General features: G+C 35.5%; 1 protein-coding gene and 1 long non-coding RNA gene across 3 annotated transcripts; one reads left to right on the top strand and one right to left on the bottom strand.

Moving 5' to 3' along the window:
- Window positions 1-262: 262 nt before the first annotated feature.
- On the top strand, window positions 263-2384 carry LOC6574075 (dihydrolipoyllysine-residue succinyltransferase component of 2-oxoglutarate dehydrogenase complex, mitochondrial). The gene is made up of 7 exons (XM_002000097.4): window positions 263-494; window positions 560-675; window positions 834-935; window positions 994-1461; window positions 1547-1691; window positions 1746-2051; window positions 2107-2384. Exons 1-7 carry the CDS (start codon window positions 414-416, stop codon window positions 2239-2241), a joined length of 1353 nt encoding a protein of 450 aa, XP_002000133.3. The 5' UTR covers window positions 263-413; the 3' UTR covers window positions 2242-2384.
- A 2116-nt stretch (window positions 2385-4500) lies between these two features.
- LOC116804868 lies at window positions 4501-12018 on the bottom strand. 2 transcript variants are annotated; one of them, XR_004364888.2, is made up of 3 exons: window positions 10291-10979; window positions 9116-10188; window positions 4501-6045 (listed from the first exon to the last, which is right to left on the bottom strand). It is a non-coding gene; the product is annotated as an uncharacterized LOC116804868 (long non-coding RNA). The 2 variants fall into 2 exon arrangements; XR_004364887.2 differs by having other exon boundaries at window positions 4501-10188; window positions 10291-12018.
- Window positions 12019-16213: the final 4195 nt, after the last annotated feature.

Here is a 16213-nt window from a genome sequence, read left to right as displayed (position 1 = left end):
TAATTAATTATTTTTATCAGATATTAAACTAGACTGCATAATACTTATTTAAGATTCATCACAATATAAAATTTGAAAATTTTGACAAGTTTTTGCTAGAAATTTAGGCCAGAATTCTAAAAGTAAAGATTTTGAGGCATTAGGAATTTGCTACTGCTACGAATATATATTTATCTTATATATATCTTATATCTTATCTATATTATTCCGCTTTCATATAAATATTCTGCCTCACTTTGTATAAAAGAACAATAAATATTATTACGTACAGAGGGAACAAAGCCAATATACTCTTGTCACATCGTGAGGGCATGTTAAGAAAGTTTGATTTTCATCTAGTTAGCTTTGCATTAGCCCAAAACATTTGGATTTATTTAGGGATTTTTTTTCGCTTGAAGTATACCATCTAGCTAATGATGAGTGCTGTCTCCATTTTAAAAAGATCCTTGCGGCGTAATATATATTTTGTATGTCTACGATCCGGAATATGGAATGTGAGTACAAGTTGTGTTAAAAGGCGACACAGGAAGCAATTGACCCTTTACAACTTCTGATTTAGCGCCAACTCTTCAATCGTCACTGTAGTCGGATAGCTCTTGGAAAGGCACTTTATCCACCGGATAAGTTCTTGTGCCTAGAGTCGAATTCTGCTTTGCGATTTCAGGATGGAGTGGGGTAAGGATGTTGTTCGTTACGTTCAACTACAACTCTCTGTCTGTCTGTCTGTCTCTGTCTCTGTCTGTCCATCGCCCGATTCGATGGGCTCTAAAATTACGAATTATATATTAAATGGGCTTTCCTAGAGTTTCTTTTTAAATGATATTTCATTGCAGCTGTTTGGACTGGAAAGGCTTTCACAGCACCAGCGTCATGTGGTCGGAGCAGGTGGTTAAGGTGCCACCGTTTCCTGACTCCATTTCAGAAGGTGACATCAAGTAAGTAGCTCGCGCAGTAAACAGCTCGCACTTTTAGCTGCCATCCTTTGGGTTTCAGGTTCACATGTAAGGTGGGCGATTCGTTTGCTGCCGATGATGCTGTCATGGAGATTGAAACGGACAAGACGACGATGCCGGTGCAGGCGCCCTTTGCTGGCGTCGTGACGGCGATTCTTGTGAAGAGTGGCGATACGGTTAAGTCTGGCCAGGAGGTTTTTAAGATGAAGCCTGGCGCAGCTCCGGCCAAAGCTGCTGCAGCCCCTGCAGCTGCAGCACCAGCCCCAGCGCCAGCAGCTCCAGCACCAGCAGCTCCAAAGCCTGCGCCAGCTCCTGCTCCTGCACCCGCAGCTGCAGTGCCAAAGCCTGCTCCAGCACCGCCCGCCGGAGGAGGTCCGCCTCCCATAACGGGAACACGCACCGAAACAAAAGTCAAGATGAGCCGTATGCGCTTAAAAATTGCGGCTCGCTTAAAGGACGCACAGAACACCTGTGCCATGCTAACCACTTTCAATGAGATCGACATGAGGTTGGTGCACGCCAGCCCATCGATTCACATTAATTATATTTACACATTCACATTAATTATATTTAATATAAACTTTTCTTCTTAGCTTTGTAATGCAATTTCGCAAGGAGAACCTGGACGCATTTATGAAAAAGAATGGAGTCAAGCTCGGCTTTATGTCCATATTTTCAAAAGCTACTTCTAACGCATTGCAAGATCAGCCCGTCGTTAATGCAGTCATCGCTGATAAGGTAATTTTCGCTAGGGCTATAATCGTATAATACTATTTTGAATTCTTTCCATAGGAAATAATTTATCGTGACTATGTGGATATCTCTGTGGCTGTTGCCTCGCCCCGCGGCCTGGTGGTGCCCGTCATCCGCGGCGTCGAGAGCATGAAGTACGCAGATATAGAGAAAACTCTGGGTGCCTTGGCGGACAAGGCGAAGCGCGATGCCATCACCATAGAGGATATGGACGGTGGCACCTTCACAATCAGCAACGGAGGCGTATTTGGCTCGCTGATGGGCACGCCCATCATAAATCCGCCCCAGAGTGCTATACTTGGCATGCATGGCATCGTGGAACGGCCCATCGCTGTCAAGGGAGAGGTGAGCTGAATACAATTAGAAAAATATAATTTTAATTCACTTTTGAATATTACAGGTCAAGATCAGGCCAATGATGTACGTGGCCCTCACATACGATCACCGAATCATCGATGGACGCGAAGCTGTGCTGTTCCTTCGGAAGATCAAGTCCTTCGTTGAGACGCCTGCTGAGCTAGCAACGGGTTTGTAGGATATCTTTCTATTTGATCTGTGATTCACGTTGTTCAGTTGATGTTATCAAAATGGACGTCTATGTCGAAGCTAAGCCAAATTTTTTGTACTAATTAAACTATTATTTGTACTAATTAAACAATTCAATTTTCTAATATTGTAGCTAATTGACACCAGATTATTATACACAATAATATGCATGACATGTAGTTTTCGGTTAGGATTGTGAGAATCACAACATATTTTATATCACTGTTATTATTAACTATGTTTATATTTATGAAACTGGTTGATGGTATAAGGTCATGTAAGTGAAGTATAGGAATTACACGACTAGGAAATACTAGGGAATATCTGCAGATTTTCATCATGAACCGTTTTAGCAACTTGTGTCTCTAATTTATATGGATCTGAAAATTAGATTTTGCTAACTCTTAAAATGTTTGATATGTGCTAAACATTTTGGGATTGTTAATGTGAGTTAAATTGTTATTGATAATTTGAGCTGAGTTTATATGGATGATTAAGTATAGACGGATAGGAGAAAGATAGAGCTAGATATTACTATTGATTCTGATGATAAATGAATGAAATTTGTGTTTAGGTCTTCTATGGTCTTTTTATTTTTTGGAGTCAATTAGCTTACCATATAAATTTAAAAAAAAATCATGCACATATATACATATTGGTGTACTTATTATTTTCATCATGAGTGTATACACATTCCTGAAATATTTAATAAAACTGAAAAATTGAATAAAAAGCATTTGTTTTTTCCTTTTTTTGTTATTTGAGCAAATTGGCTTGTACAATTTTATTGATTACTTTTGTTTGCTTTAGTTTTAAATATCAACTATTTTTAATGTTTACAAAATGGTTTTGGTCTTAAATCTGGTTTTGTATAAAAAAGAATTTAAGTAAAATTATTTGATTTCAAATTAAATTGACATTTGTTTTTAACTAAATGAGAAAAATATGATTTGGTTTTAGATCCATCAAAGAGATTGAATAACACAGGCTTTTCTTTGTTTTTGCTTGTAGTTTTAGGTTTAGTCACTATACTTAAGTAGGAATGCTAACCGAAAGAACTGAGAACATTTGACCTATTTGTATGTAAAATGATGATGGGGAGAAATTAAGTCGAAAATCATATAAAATCTTTTCTAATTAATATATCGTATATAATAAATATGTTCATATGTATATAAAAAATGCGACAATCGTTTCGTCTAAAACATTTTCCACAAGACTGTGCAAAATTAGAAGAGTTAACATTTTAGACAAAACGATTGGCATTATCTACATTTTATACCCATTCATGTTTGGGTTTCCTTTTTTGTTTTCATTTGCTGAAATTGTGAATTTTTCCTTGTTTTTTTTTTGTTTAGCTTAACTAAGGGGATACAGAGTGTAGTTACATAATTAAATTTACTGTAGCCGTACGCGTGTATTTCTTCCAGAGACTTATGAAAGAGTTCTTAATAGTATTTGCTTCTGCTTAGCTTGCATTTTTGCTTTTTTTTTATGTATTTGAATTTTGGGTAACTTTCTATAGGCATTTCTATATAATCTGGCCCTGGTTGTTGGGTCTTGCACTTGTCTTCCCGCAAGTACAACACTCTTAAGTCTAAGCAATTACACTAGGTATCCCCAACCTTGTGACCGAAATACTTTGTAATATCTTTGATTTGAGTCATTTTTCTTTTGTATCTTTTGCTATTATGATTTTTTTTTTCTTTTTTCTATCTCTTTGTATAGATCTTGGGATCCCTGATTTTGGGTTTTCTTTTTTTTTTTTTTTTTTGCTTCTAAATGGATTTTTCAATAGAAATATTGTACAAGATTCCATTTGCTGCGATTTGTTTGTTTTGGCTTCTTCTCTTGATGATTTTGCAGATTTCCAAAATGTATGAAACGTTTCAGTTTGTTAGTCATTGTTTTCTAAATGGTTGGTTCTTCAAGTTTTGTTGTGTGTAAATAAGATATGTAACTTAATTTTCAGTCAAGCCGTCAAATGGTATGGAAAAACGGTATGGTCTGCCTTAGATTTGGTTACATTTGCATAGATGTTTTCGCTTTTTGCTACTTTTTGCTGCTTTTTGCTACTTTTTGTTGCTTTTTTGGGTTTTTTGGGCTACAATGTTGTCGTTGTACAAGTCGGAAATGTGTAATTTCATAAAGAAAGATGGTTTTTTGCTCATGTTGCTGTTGCTGTTGTTGTAGCTGTTGCTGTTGTTGCTGATGCCAAGTCTCTAGATGATGGTTGCTGTTGTTGTTGTTGTTGTTAGTCTGTTGCTTATGCTGCCGCTTGGCCAGGCAACTTTCGCAATGAATTTCTAAATCAAAAATTTGTCTGTCTGGTGGTCGTTGGGAGTTTTTGACTTGATTGAAGTTTAGAGTTAGAGCGCATATGAGCTACCTACCCACGATTCAGCCATATTTTATTTATTGATAGCAATTATGCTACGACCTCTCCTCTATTGCCAGTAGTTTATATAAATTTACAGTTTTGTTTGATGTGCTTTCAACTGCATGCATTGGGGGACTGAGTATGTTGTTGTTGCTGTTGTTGCTCTTGTTGCTGCTGTTGCTGCTGTTCATGGGGTTCGAACTTTCTTTGCCAAAGAAAACTAAACTAACCACATTATTTAAAGGGTGTAGTGGGTGCTGATTTGCCTGATATATGTCTTTCGTGTGCTTAAAGTTCTGGCTGCTGGTTCTGTGTTTCTGTTTTCATTTGTCGCTTTTGATTTTGATTTAGATTTTGATTTCGATTTGGAATTTGAATTGGATTTTGGTGAACTCTGTATGTTTTTTGTCTTCGCTGCTGTCAGGCGCAAATAATGCGTCCCGAGGACTTCTTAGAATCGCTTTCAAATGTTTACAATTTTGAGCTATCCAAAACTATCGTTGGCTTTGTGGCTTGTGTTTCTGTCTATGCCTCTGCGTGTGTTATGTGTGTGCGTGCGTGTGTGTGTGAGTGTGCTTGAGGGATTTTGGCATATGAATCTGGCTACTGAATTTATTTTCAATTTCAACCCCTTCTATGCGAAAGTTTTTACAATAATCGTTGTTGTTTTTGGTTCGGAATTGTTTTGTTCGCGTTGATTTATCTGCCTTGTCCTATTTCTCTGGCGAATGAGTAGGCCGCCATTTGTAAGATTTTTGCCAGAAAGTTTGCCAGGACAGTTGCTTGCTCCTTGTAGTCTTGTTTTTTTTTTTTGTTTCTTTTTGCGTTCCTCTTGTTTTTGGTATATTATGATAATGATGCTGATGATTATGATGATGATGTTTTTTCTTGTTGTTCTTGACTTTTTGTCGCATTAAAACTTCCGTTCGTGCTTGTAATTTATAATGCTGCTTTTTGGGAATTTCGTTGCAATTTGTCATCTTAATGTGTAATAATAATAATTATGCGCCAAAGGGCATCCGAATGCTGCGACTTTTCAGTTAATTTGTCTTTTGCTCTTTAGAATTGAATATAATTTTGTTGTGGTCTTTGGCGGAACTGCTCAGAGTGTTTCGAAAGCTAAGAATTTACTTGAAGTTCTTCTTGTTTAGATTTTCATTTATTTATTTTTTTTTTGAGTTTTGTATTGTGTCAGAATTCTGATTGATTTTTGGTGTTTGATTTCGGATTTCGTATTAATTTTGCACAGATTTTGATCACTTGAAATTGAGTGGTTTTAGGTACTAGAATTTTTAGATATTGATTTTGAATTTTGATTGCCGGTTAGTGTTAGAATTTTGTGGATTTTGTAAATTGTTGCTTGCCAGAGTAGCCGAAAGTGGAAATTTAGAATTTCTTTGGATATTTTGAGCTCTAAAATTAAATAATTTTGATAGTAATTTGTTAAAAGGAATCTCTAAAACAATAAATAGTTTTTGTATATATCACAATATTCAAGAAATAAAATTTAAAATTATTTTCATGAAGTTAGTTGTTTTGATTTTGGGGGTTTGAAAAGATAAAAACCTTGTCATGCATATTTTTTGTTTCTAAATGTGCTAGAAAATTAGACAAATAATTCGATTTGATAAGTGCTTAAATGATTTTGTTTTGTTTTGATTGTATTGAATTTGTGAATTTAAAATTTACATTTAATTTTAATCTTCTTTTCAAATTAAACTTGGATTTAGATTTTCGGGTACATTAATTTTATGAAATTTAAAGGTTTAAATTTAATTTTTGTTACATTGATCTATGGTAAAAATGTTTTTTTTAGGTAAGTAATTTTAGTATGATTTTCTCTTATATTTTGTCAGTCAAAGAACGATATTTTTAAATATGTAGAATTGTAAGCAGAATATGTAATATTAATATGTTCTGAATTATTATCTGTTTTTGTCAAATTTTAATTAATAGAAAGATATTCCTTTTTTTATTTTTAAAAATGGTTGCTTGATAGAAGCTCAAAAAAGTCTAAAGCAATAGAAAAATTGTCATGCTTAATTTTAAAATAGTAAAATAGTGTCTAGATTGATTTTTTAATTTCGAAGTTAAAGAATAAAAGGAAAGTATGATTCATAAATAAGAACATCCAAAAATTTAAAATTTTTAAATATAAAATTATTTGCTTTTGCTTTGTTATAATAATAACTAATAACATATAAATTTACTAAAAATTTTACAGAATATTAATGATTTTCTTGTTTCATTTTTTGTAGATGTAAATTTTGCTCTAGATATGGAGCTCTGATATTATTTCGTTAAGATTTACTTTAGATATGGAATTTGTAAAATAATTTGTCGAAGCTTTGAATATAATATAACTGAAAGTTTGTTCGAGATAATAATAATCAGAAAGAATTTTCAGGTCAGTCTTAAATATTTCGAAAATATAATTGTTTGAAAAGTTTTTAAATAGCTAAAGATACAGACTGTTAGATACTCTGTTAATTGTTTGTTTGTGATCAAAATAAGCTTTTGGAGAGGAATAATTAATTATATAAATTATTGCGAGAGGCGTTTTTTGTAGTTTAGTAAAAGCCCAAGAATGGAATTATGTTTTCTTTAGTGTCAAAGTAAAAGCTGAAAAATGCCTTTTTGTTTTTCGTTAGTGTCAATGGCTTGGATATTTTCGATATTTAGATATCAAGTGAATGCTTCTAAACAAGTTTTTTATAAAATAATTTTTCTTTTAATTTGATCAATTTAAAGTTGTTTTGTTATAATTTATAGGAATTTTAGAAATTTCTCAGCAAGAATAAATTAATTTGGTTGTTTTTATATGAACAATTTTTGGATTTCACGTTCTTAGGATTGTTTTCAAATTATTTGTGCTAAACATTAATTTAAGTATTAAATTGAAAATCAATTTTGTATGTTATTATTAAAAACAAAAAAGTTTTAATATTTATTTTACTTTGAGTTCTGAATTTTGTTTGCATATATTTTTGGATATTGATTTTGAACGAATGTATTTGGAAGTATGAAGACATTAATTATCTTCCAATAAATAATTGAGAATTTAAAAAAGTTAATTCTGATTGTTTTCTATTTCTTGTAAATATTATAGTAATTTAGATTTGAATTTGGGATATTTTTGTAATTGGTTTTCAATGCATAAAATAAAAAATAAAATTTTTTGGGTTAACTAATTCTTAGCAATTTTTGTGTATTTTTTAAAATATCTTCTAAATATCAGTCTTATTTTTTGTTTTTGGTTGGAAACGAAGGCTTTTCCGTATGAAATGTATAAGGCAATAAAATGAGAATCATTAAATTGGTTTGGATTTTGAGTTGTAAATAGATTAGATTCATTTTCTAATTGAATAAATATGAAATATGAATTTGTCAGTTTGTTAGCGTTTTGTGAGTTTTGATTTTGAATTTCGTCAATATTTGCCGCTTTACCCATAAACATAAATAAAAATTCCTAATTAATCAAAATAAATTCGGTTTTAAGGGGTATTTCTTTCGGTTTGTGTTTAGTTACCAACGACCAGCAGACGATTTGTTTTTTAGTTCTCAAGTGTTTGAAAGATATTGGCAACGATTTTATGCTACCTACGAGTATGTACCATTTTTGGTTCGTGTTTAGGTTTTTTTTCGTGAACATTTTTGCGCATTAAATATTTTTTTTTTACTTTCAAAAAATTCGAATTAAAAATTGCTGCAACGCCTTTGCCATCTCTAGTTTTTTGAAAATGCAAAAAAAATATTGAAAGCGTCAAAAATGTTTAGAATTAAAAATGTTCTGATACTTTTCGCTATCAAAATGTGTTTTGGGGTCGGGCTATTTCTTTTCTTCTTGGGTATCGTAGAAGCAGCTTCCTTTGCAGCCATTTTATTACCAAAGTGGTGTGGGTATATGTGGTGCGTGTGCGTGTGTGTGCGTGTATGTGTTTTGTGTGCATGGGTGTGTGTGAGCGTGAGCCCCTGCATGGGTATATTTTCGAAAGTATGTGTGTTGTGTGTGTGTGTAAGTTCAGTGCCAAATTGGTGGTTGGTTTATGCCTGAAGCTCTTGATGTGCGAAACTTGATTTTCGTAGAGGTTTTAATAACTTGGTTTGTGAAAACTAAAGATTCATAAGGACGAAACGCTAATTTGAAATTTGGAACATTATTCGATTTGCGTTTTGATACACAAAATGAAAAACTATTGCATTGTGTGTGTGGATTTTGTAGGTTAACAGGGGCCCGGGTTCGGGTTGGAAATGAAGGCTTCTGCGATGCCGTGGAAGAAGAGTTCAATTTTTTGTTTTATTTTTCTTTCTAAGGTTTTTTTTTTTTTTGTTCGCAGTACTATAGTAGGACTAGGATTTGGATTCGATTTTGAGTTAACGTGTTTGGCTGTTAATGGAAAATCGCTGCTGTACATTATTAAATAGATATATATTTTTTTTTGCTTTTGTTTTTTGTTTTGTTGTGTTCGCAGCACAAGCTCACCTTTTAGCTGTTTTTTTGTTTTGCGTATTAATTTGGCTAAATATTTCTTTTGATATATTTAATTTCGATTTGTTTTTGTTGGCCAACGCTGTGCAGCGGCCTTTGAAATCGAAAGGTTTTAAAAGTGCAACTGAAAAACGTTAAGCTAAAACGTAAGGTCAAAACATACTTGCGAAATGTTGTTTTCGTTGTGCGCTTTTTGGGCTGCCAAAGATGCTCTCTCGTGCTGCGCTCGCTGCTCTCGCTCTTGCTCTCTCCATTTCTCTTGCTTAGGCTGTAGCTCTCTCTGTGTATGCGTGTGTGTGTGAGTGTGTGTGTGATGCTGTGCTTGTGTTTGTGTCGAATTCGCCGCAGAAACTTAGATTGCTTGTTGGGGTGGTATGCGTGTGTGTGTGTGTGTTTGTGTTTGATTCCTTCCTGTCGAGGGGTTGCTGCTGGGGCAGCCGCCCCTGCTTAGATATTCAGCCAAATATCTATGGCGGGGCGACTGTGTCCCCGTTAAGCTGCTGCCTTAGATAAATGACGACGTTGCCGTCGCTGCTGCTGCTGCTGCTGCCGCTGCCGCTGCTCCTGCTCCTGCTGCCTGCTACTTTCGCCGTCAAATGTTCGATCTTACGCTTTGTCATCGTCTTCATCATCATCATCGTCATCAGCGTAGCAGGCGGCGTCGCAACATTTGTGCCGTTATATGCGAATCTCGATTTTGTTGTTGCTAACTTGAATTTGGGTTTCCTTCCTTGTAGTTTTTGTCGGAATTCTGTAGGATTTGGTGGCCGGGTCTGTTGTTTGGGGCACAATGCTTTGGTTTGGGGCTGCTGGCAGTTGCATTGCAGTCTCTTAAGGCGTTTTGATTTGGATTGGTTCTCTTGATGAGATGGCTTTTTGTTGTTGTTAATGAATTTGTTGATTTGTCGTTTGTCGTTGCAGTAGAGAAATATGAGCAATAAACATTTTAGAATTTCTTTGAGTTTCATAACAATTTTCTCGGAGTCAATTGGAATTTGTTGCTGTAGCTGTTTGATCCATGCTAGTTCAATCGAAGGCGTCTAGCTCTCTGCTCAACTGTGGGGGTCCTATATACATATATATGGTTAAAATTTCACGTTAATAAAACACATATTTGTTTCTGTTAGCTGCACTATAAGAGCATTATACTCTAATATTGCTGAACTTACCTGTAAAATATAAAAAATAATATTATTATCTATTCGCTATTTCCTTTTTCGTCCTCTTTCTGGGTTAGCTTTGAAAACTTTCCAATTGTTGTCGAGTTGTGTGCACTTCTTAATTTCTTTTGAAATTTTGTTATATTTCTTTTTGTTTTTAATATAGTTTTTTAGTATTTATATAGAGTTTTGTAGTGTCTGTTATGGAATTTGGTTCGTTGTGCGTTAAACATTTATCATTTTTGATTCCGTTTTTAGGCCATATCGCAAAACTATATTAAGATTGGAGCTTCTGGTTTACTTTTGCAAACTGTTTTTATAGGTTTTTCTTAATATTTTTGTTGTAGTATTTTTAGTTTGTAAATAAGAGTTAATCTGACTTTCGGTGCCTGTTATTTGGTATTTGGGTTTTTCGTTTTAGGTTTTGTTTTAACTTGTGTAATTTGTTGAATTTTTTAAAAAAATTTTTTAATTCGTAGTTTTCGGAACGGTTGAAAGTAAACTTGGAAGATTTTTTTTTTGGTAATGCCGCGTGCAACAGCCTCCTTGGCGCTTTTAGGGCATTGCGCTGAGGGATGGAGGATCTGTTGCTGATCCACAAAGTCCTCGGTGGTTTCCTGCTGCTGCTCCTGGCTGCTGCTGCTGCTGTTGCTGCTGTTGATCCTCAGCGTTTGAAGATTGAAATGAAACTGATTGATTCTGCGCAGCAGCCGTGGCTTATATACCCAGCCAGATTCGCTCGCCAGCCGGGGATGACGATCTGGCTCCGGAGGCTGCAAAGCTTTGTGCATTGTCTGGCCGGATATGGACAATAGGCGCGGCTGAGCAACAATGCATTCAATGAAACTCGTTTGGCAAGTTTATTATAGAAAAACCGTTGCTCGGATGTTTGATAAAAAGTGCGTTTTCTATTCATGGTGGTGGGTCTGCAGATCAGGCAGCATACGGCATACAGCATACAGCATACAGCATCATCCAGATGGAGTTCAGGATCGTAGCACACCTGGCTTCCATCTGAAAGCTGCAACGGCTGCTGGACCATGAAAACCAGTTTCCCTGCTCTGCTCTCCAACGGGTGCGTTCAACATCCTTGAATATCCTTGACCATTTGATCTGTGCTTGTCTGGTTGCTGTGATGGGAAAAAACTCAGATTTTTGCCCAATTTTGATTGTTGCCTGAAATTCAAGCAAATTTCGCTGATAATCATCAGAATCGGCTGATTTCGAAACAAGTTTTGAGGTTTCATACATTAATTTGTCGCTCCGAAATTTATGGCCTGCACAGGTCCAACGCAGGGCAGCCAACCCAGTTTCGATGCCAATTTCCAATGCAAGTACAATCCCCGCAAACTCTGGTACTTCATCTTACTTTTGGGTCAGGCAACCTTTTCTTGGTAGCCAAACGTTCGTTTGCCCGGTCACTGAGTTTTTTGTACTTTTTCTTTTATTTTTTTTTTTAAGGCTCACTTTCAGTTTTCATTTTGTCGGGCAGATCAACAAGTTAAGGGTTGCCTTCGCTGGGACTTTTTTCTCTTGTTGCTTCGCAGTTGTATTAACCTCTGCTTGGCCCGGGTTGGGCGAAAGGTTGGAGGTGGGGTCATGACATTTGCATTCGCGTTTCCCATTTGCTTGCATCATTCCGAAATGGGACACTCTGTGAGCGTAGTAAGGGAGGAATTCCGTCCATTGTGAATGCTGCTGATAGTGTGCCCAGAGAGTTGGAAAATGGCAAAGACAGGCGAAATTTGTTCGTTTTTATACACGAATATTTACTTTATTACCAAAACATGCTGATTGAATACAACAACAATTCGTGACATAAAAAAGCTATAATAAATATACATATAACGAAAAATTAAAAATATAATATGAAGATAACTTAATATTTTATATATACATATATATATATATATATATATATATATATATATATATATATATATATATATATATATATATATTGCGCAATTCGAGCATTTTTGTAACTTCAAACAGAATTAATTAATATTGAAGAAATATACAAAAGAATACATATATGTATGTATATAGAATATATGTATTTTAATTAATAATATGAATTAAATTTGTGATATCTAATATTAATTTAAAGCTATTAAAAGTGAATTATTTGTAATTAAATTTCATTTCAGAAGATTGTCTATATCCAGCGGACCTCTTGATATCTCACTTGTCTGTATAGAGGGTCTCTAGAGGAGCACAGTCTACGTATAGATGGGTGCTAGAGAGATGTCTGTAGTAGGAGATGCGATGCACAAACTCGAGCCAAGTCGTTTATGGTCTAACAATTTGGATTCTGTAAATGTATGCGTGATTGTAGGTAGAAGAGGGCGGGGGGTATGGGATGCTTCTGTGTGTGTGTGCTTATGGTACAGTTGTGTACAAAATGTGTTCCTACCAAAGTGCTGAGGGTTTTCGTTAGGCTCTTTGACAGCCTTGCCATAATTTTAGATTCAACTGTGAACCTTAACGAAAACAAAATTTACATATTTCTGTTAATTTTGCATTGAAGTTGGGTTTATAACGAAGAGGAAACACTTGAAATTTGCATATATTTGCTTCACACACTCACACACACACACACACACACACCTACAACGACTTCTACATATGCAAATTTGTGTGCTGCAAAGTTTTCATATAAAATACAAGTGAAAACAGACAGAGAGAAAATAGCTTTAGATTGGGGGCAGCTGGCAAGGGTAAGTACAACAAGGACAAGGAGCACAATAAGCAATGGCTATGGCGGCCATTGCCAACACACCCACACACACGCACACTGCTACATACTTAAACCCTCACAAATATGTGTATATATATACACACACACACACATAGAGCCACACGAAAAGTGCCTACACAAAAGAGAGAGCGGCTTTTTCAAGGAAACGGATTGTGCGTAACAATGTATCCAAATGTGTGTGTGTGTATGTGTGGGTGTGTTTGTGCGGGTGTGTGCTTTTGTGTAAAAGTCAGCAAAAGATATACATACACAGACACACGCTAAATAAAATTTCAACAAAAGGCTTTACAGAACTGCTGGGGAGCTGTTGCGCCGCTCTAAAAAGGCGCCTAAAAATACTCAAACAAATTTCCATCTATCTCTCAGGCAAGCTGAAGCGACCCTCATTTCGGGTTGGCCAGATATTTGTTTGTAGCTCCTCTATTCGATTGTTGTTGCTGCTGGCGTTGGTGTTGGTGTTGCTGATGCTGATGCTAATGTGGCTGCTGCAGCCCACATTTATGTTACCATAATTTGACTTGAAGAAAAAAAAAAAAAAAAAAAAAACAAGAAAGAAAAATGTACAAAAAATATTCGAATTTCATACACACTTACAATATAAGGAAATTATTTTTGACGAAACTGAGATATACTCTTACACAAATTATTATTACGTATAAATGTTTGGATTTGTTTAATATTAAAAATCTACACAATTTTTTATAGTAGAAAATCTGAAGTCTTTTCCTCTCCAAATCAACAAAAAACTATATACACCACATATTGGCAATATCTCTCATTTTTTTCTTATTTAAATTTGACAAATTGTTGATAAATCGAAATTAAAAAAATTAACAAATGAAGGTTAAGCAATTTATAGATTAAGTTTTGTGATTGCAAAGGAAATGTTAAATTTAAGAAAATTAATACTTACTTAATAATTTTATAAAAAATATAATATAAACCTAAATCTTAATAACAAAGAATCCAAGCACAGATATAGTGTTTTATTATTTGATTAAACATTTGGAAAATATAGAAATTAAGTTTGCTTCGTCTATAAGATTTCGTTTTCAGGTTGAACATTTCAGCTAAATCAAAATATCTTATGAAAGAGCATAAGAGCAAGGACACATTACATACACTTGAGCTCACACACACACATAATCACTCACACACACATACACAAGCATATACCCAGTGGTCCACTCATATAGTATAGTGGAATTGGGAGCCAACACTTGCTAACCGAATTTCCTGCTGTAGTTTTTCGGCTATGATGGGTTCATTTTTCACATACGTGAAGGCGAGAGGCGACCACTTATGAACCGAAAGTTGGCAATGTGAGCGTGCGCCCACACACACAGACACCCACACACATAAATAGACGATTGTGTGTGTGTAACGTTCTTTTGTGGATTTTGCAGTCAACTTGTAAGCCAACTGACAAAACTATATGGCTAATGTGTGAGACCAAGTGGGCGTGTTTCTGTGTGTGTGTGTGGGTGTGGGTGTGCATAATGTGTGATTGTGTGGAAATTTTTGGGCAGTTTCATTTCGGTCATATTTATTAGTTGGCACAGACACTGGCACAGATCAAAACAGGACAACAAGATGCCCCAGCAACAACCACAACGACAGCAGAAGCAACAACAACAACGACAACAGCAACTACAATAAAATAGCAGCAGAAGGAAACATCTTTTTTACCCTCGTCAGGACAAGTTTAAATAATGTGTAGGTATTAGTATGTATCTGTGTGTATGTGTGTAGAAACTATTTTGAGGCACATCCTGCTACATGTTGTAGTTGAAGTTAACCCACACAGAGAGCCCCATTGAAGTATATACTTAAACATATACATAGATACCTATATGTACATATCTATGTTTTGGGCATATACTCGTTTGAAAGAGCCTCAAGGATATGCAAGGATAGTGCAAGAAAATGTGCCTGAGTTGGGTTAGGCAATCCTGTTTATGGCCCTTGACAAAGCTGAGTCCTCTTCTTTTTTTTGGGGCTCAGCTCTTCAGCATGGGTTCATCGCGTATGTGTGTGTGTGTGTGTGTGTGTGTGTATTCCGGCATACATTTCCTGCATAGTTAACTAGCTGCAGGAGAACTATTTACAACTATAAGCCAAGCCCCCCCCCCCCAGAACCCGTGTCTCGTCGCAAATGTAATCAATTTTTATGCCATTATTGATGCTTCACTTGGCAATTTATTTGGCATTTCTATGGGGGACTTGGGGGGACTAGAGGGACTGCCGGCTGCTTTATTTACGTGCAAGTTTTGTGATGTGCAAATTAATTGGAAATTTTTGTTGTTGATTTACGAGTAGACGGCATTTGAATTGCTTTCCGGAATGTCCACATAGAAAGAGATCGAGAGCGAGAGCCAAAGGCAGCTAGAGCGAGATGGAGTTTAGGGTCTTCCTTTAACTGGGGGCGTTTGTCGTTTGAGGTCTAGGCGTGTCCTGGCGGCTCCCCATGGAAGCTGCCAGGCGCAGAGCCAGAGCCAGAGTCACGAATCGGCTATTACCTGCAGCTTTGGCTTTTAAGACACTGTCATACTGTCCGCTTGTCTGTGTGAGTGTCCTTTTTTCGTCCTTTAGCCTAGCAGTGCGTGCTGCTGCTACATTTGGCGCTCTGTGTCACACATTTCTACATTGTTTTTTTTTTTTTTTTTTGTTATTATTATATTTATATATATATTTTTTATCATTATACGAGAAGAAAAGTCCTTTTGTTTCAAGTTGTGCGCGTGTGCTATGAAAGTCCCGTTGTGTGTCCCTGTGTGCGTGGCACATTTGTTTCCTTTTCATAATTATGTCAAACACAAGGATTCTTTTATGTTCAGCATACGCATTAAAAGAGTTTATCGGGCTTTTGCGCTACTTTACCATCTGGCCCGAGCAGACCCATAAAGAGACAAGCTGGCCACAAGGATGTTTTTAGTACCATGTGGGAGATAAGCATAAAGTTCATTGTGCTACAAGAGTAGTCCTTAAATGCCAGAAAAGTTGGAGTTGTTAACTCGTCTTGATAAAAGTAGAGTATCAAAAAAAAAAAAAAAATAATAATAATAATATACATATGTATATATTTATTAAATGGCATTTGTAGTATATGCGACATTAACAAGTTTAATAAATGTATAATTTTTAGTTTCATAATTAATTTGGGTATTCAAT

Source organism: Drosophila mojavensis, unplaced genomic scaffold (assembly GCF_018153725.1).
Source record: "Drosophila mojavensis isolate 15081-1352.22 unplaced genomic scaffold, ASM1815372v1 contig_277, whole genome shotgun sequence".
Classification (NCBI taxonomy): domain Eukaryota; kingdom Metazoa; phylum Arthropoda; class Insecta; order Diptera; family Drosophilidae; genus Drosophila; species Drosophila mojavensis.
Note: the sequence above shows the minus strand (reverse complement) of the source record. Positions and strands in the feature narration are given on the sequence as shown.